This window comes from Pisolithus orientalis, assembly GCF_024613125.1.
Source record: "Pisolithus orientalis strain OTSU chromosome Unknown F5J12scaffold_134, whole genome shotgun sequence".
Classification (NCBI taxonomy): domain Eukaryota; kingdom Fungi; phylum Basidiomycota; class Agaricomycetes; order Boletales; family Pisolithaceae; genus Pisolithus; species Pisolithus orientalis.
In genome coordinates, this window is record NW_026260915.1 from 46,897 (window position 1) to 50,496 (window position 3,600).

At 44.9% G+C, this 3,600-nt stretch overlaps 1 protein-coding gene across 1 annotated transcript; it reads right to left on the reverse strand.

Annotated features, from left to right (window-relative positions):
• Positions 1-362: 362 nt before the first annotated feature.
• F5J12DRAFT_787658 (uncharacterized protein) lies at positions 363-2,469 on the reverse strand (the record flags this gene model as incomplete). The annotated part of the gene is made up of 11 exons (XM_051743681.1): positions 363-405; positions 489-565; positions 597-788; positions 813-914; positions 968-1,128; positions 1,221-1,346; positions 1,550-2,029; positions 2,080-2,157; positions 2,212-2,255; positions 2,289-2,379; positions 2,427-2,469. 11 exons carry the CDS (start codon positions 2,467-2,469, stop codon positions 363-365), a joined length of 1,437 nt encoding a protein of 478 aa, XP_051594185.1.
• Positions 2,470-3,600: the final 1,131 nt, after the last annotated feature.

Consider the following 3,600-nt stretch of genomic DNA (forward strand, 5'->3'; position numbering starts at 1 on the left):
CAACTGGGGAACTGTTGATTTGAAGCTGCAAAATTTAATGTAAGATTTAGTAGGCAATGTGGATCTCATATTTTATTAGGATATGCTGGCTTTTGAACTTTGGATGGGTGGTGTTTCCAAGATTTTGCAAATGGGCAGGTGCTTTGACATCATAGATTGGGCAGGTACTCAGAGCTAAAGGTTGTGCATCATAAACTGCAAAAAAAATAAACCTACTCAGGCCATCATGCAGATGGGTGGATTGTCAGACATTGTGGGGATGGGCAGGGGTTCAGACATCATGTGAATGGGCAGCATCTCATAAATGATTGACATTCACAGCAATGTATATTCAACCAACTCCACAGTCAAAAACATGTAAACTATTGAAGCAGCATGCCCAACAACCCACACAATGTGCACCACCTAGTGTAGAAATGGTCAATTTGTTGACCCCAACCATTGACAACATCAGCATATTTCCAAATATTTTCAATGCAGTAGTTTACCTGCTCCTCAATATGTCCATTGAGACAGTCTGTGATTGCACCTCAGGCAATGGCCATAAGCCCTGGGCCATCATCAACTATTTGCAGCAATGAGAATACATGGCATACCTTAAAAAAATCCCAGGCCATGGAAAACAATCCCTTGCCTTGCAATCTTTGGGAATCCACTGCATATTCCTCTGAATGATATAGCCACCAAGGGAATGCAAAGCCAGAATTGGGATCAGCTGCATGTGGGGTCCAATGTGGGATGATGGTGCTGATATTGTCGATTATGCTAAATGCACTAAGGGGAATTAGCTGCATTTGATTGTGGAAGCTAACCTCATCATCTTGGTGTCTGAGGTACACATGGTAGCATGCTGGGAGGGGAGGAGTATAACTGGCATGCAACACTGTCACCAGAATCAAGCTATTAAGCTGATTCTGAAGGAATTATGTATCAGTCCCACATTGTGAAAAATTGATGTAAAACCTACCAAGTCCATTGCTAGGTTTGCAAACCAATGCACAGCCATCCCATGATATGGGCAGTCTGCTTCAGATGTACAGAGGCCACCTCGATCCAGAATGCCAAGTAGAGGATACCCATCTCTACCACAGACTGGCAAGATGGGTGTGATTGGCTGGTGATGAATGGCTTGGGACAATTTTCAAAGGCAGAACACAGATAATGAATGACTTCCATCAAATTGAGCATATTGACAAGTCAAAGGCCCTGAGAGGCTGCACCATACTGGTCCCTTGCAGCTGTGCCCAATTCTCTCGCAATGGCATTCACAGCCTGCACAAGGTGCCTATCGAGGGTGGGATCAAACGGCATGTCACTGGGAGTGGTGTTTCCACAATAGTGAGATACTGTGGCATGTAAGGTGTGCAGGACTAAAATTATCAATGTCAAAGGTGTATCAGATTAAGCTCATGCCCATACCTTGATCACAATGCAGAACAGGTGCCAATCCTCATTGTTCCATTTGAAGAGATTGCTGTGCAGATGGAAGTTCACCTACATAATCGATGGATATCACTGATCACATGAATAGAACCAAATAAATGCTCACCATTGCATATTTCCTCAAAAAGATCCCTCATCTCTGATTGTTCAGGCATGCCAAAAGTCAAATGGTTTGTGCCATTGTCCTCATCTGCTGCCAAGTCAAAAGATTTGATGGGCACATTTGAAATGAGTGGGGGAGGTGTTGGTTCCCTCATATCCTGCAATTGAGCAAGCAGGTTAGTCAGAGAATCAGGTTGAGGAGATTGGTCCCTCAGATATGATGATTTGCAGGTGATAGGCAGAGGAGATGGTTCCTGCACATTCTGCAAGTCTTCCAGAAAATCGACCTGCATAGTAACATCTTGTGCAGGTGTTGAAGACCTGTCCATCCTGTTTAATTTCTTGGGCATGACTGGCAGTGCCACTGGTTCCCACACATTCAGCAATTGCTTGAGTAGATCCATGTTCATACCATCCACTGGGGGAGCAGTTGGTTCCCATTCATTCAGGAACCAATTCATCAAGTTGTCATGTGGATCTATTACTAGAAAATTAGTTTGTTTGTTAGCTTGAAGGGCAATTGTGCCAACTCACCAGCTGTGATTCTGCCCTCTGCCAGAGCAGTTGGCTCCCTTTCCTGCAGGAACTGATCCACCAAGCTTTCACATGAATCTATAGTGAAAGAATGTTTGTTGTTTAGCTTGGAGAGAGATCATGTTCACTCACTGGCCACAATATCCATGTTCGACCCCACCGTATCCACCCTTCCACTTGAGACAATTGGCAGAGGGGCTGGCTCTCACAACTCACACAGTTGTACTAGCATCTCCTCCAGATTTTTGGACTGCTTCACATGGGAGCTAGATTGCCTTGGCTCAATTGGTCTTACATTAGCTGTGGATGGCATAGGTTGCTGGATCCAACAATGAAGACAACCTCACCTTGATGATGGAAATAAACTTGGCAGGACTGTTCGGTGGACATATTTGACAATGATGGGTTCACTGATAGGTTGATGATCAATCAAGATTTAAACTTGTAGGAACAATGGCAGACAGAGCCAAATTTTGGGTAACAGCAATACATGGGAGATGAGCAGCAATATCTCCCTACATAGATAGCTACCAGTCACTTCCACATGGCCAATATGTAGATCTGTCCTGCTCAGCTCTCTGTTCAATTGTCGTGCTCAACCGTCCTGCTTAACTATCCCTCTCTCTGATATCAAAGATGCCTCTCACAACCACCATGGTGTCATGAGCTACTGTACATGCCATACACTTGTATTCTAATGTGTCACACTAGGCTAAGCCCTCTATAGACCATACATGAGTTCCAAAAAAGGTTTCTGCTCTGACTGTTTGAGGGATTCAACAACTACTTCCACTTCTGATTGCTGCCTGTTTGCTTGTATGATCTCTTTGCATCAGGAGATGGAACATCTGCATCTGGCCTTGCAGGGGCCTTTCTGACACGAGGTGACTTCCAGGTGCTCCCAGGGATGCCCTGTTTCACATTTGCAGATGCTGCATTGGTGGTCACAGATCCATTATGGTCAGACTTGGACAAGTATTTGGCCCCAGGTCAACATTGATTCATGTCTGGCTCACTTGATTCTGACAGAGCCTGCTTAATATACAGTGCAAACTTGTTAGCCATAACAGCTGATTCAACATGACCGAACTTGCCTGGTGTGTGTGCTTCAGGGCAGATTTCAGCTTTCCACCTTTTTTTCTGCTTGTTGACCCCATCCTCAGTTGGGTGGTCAGTGAAAGGAATGCTCTCCAATCCATCTTCATCTGTGTATTCTGAGTGGTCCTGTAGTTCAGTTGTGTACTCATTCCCTGAGTGCAGATCGGGGTTTGCTGCGAATACAAGTTACAGTGGGAAGCTCACTATTCAGGGATGTTGCTGTTTTCTTTGAATTGGATAGGGTGGGCAAATAAGTGTCTTCATCAGCTTCATCATCGGAATCATGGCTGTTTCTTTCCTGCCCGTTATAGTCAGTTAGCACTTTATTCTGCAGACAATGCACCAGGGTCTTTGCATGGGCTGGAGGTGCAGAGAGCCACTCACTATGGGAACCATCAGCTGGTGGGGGATTTGAGCAGGAAT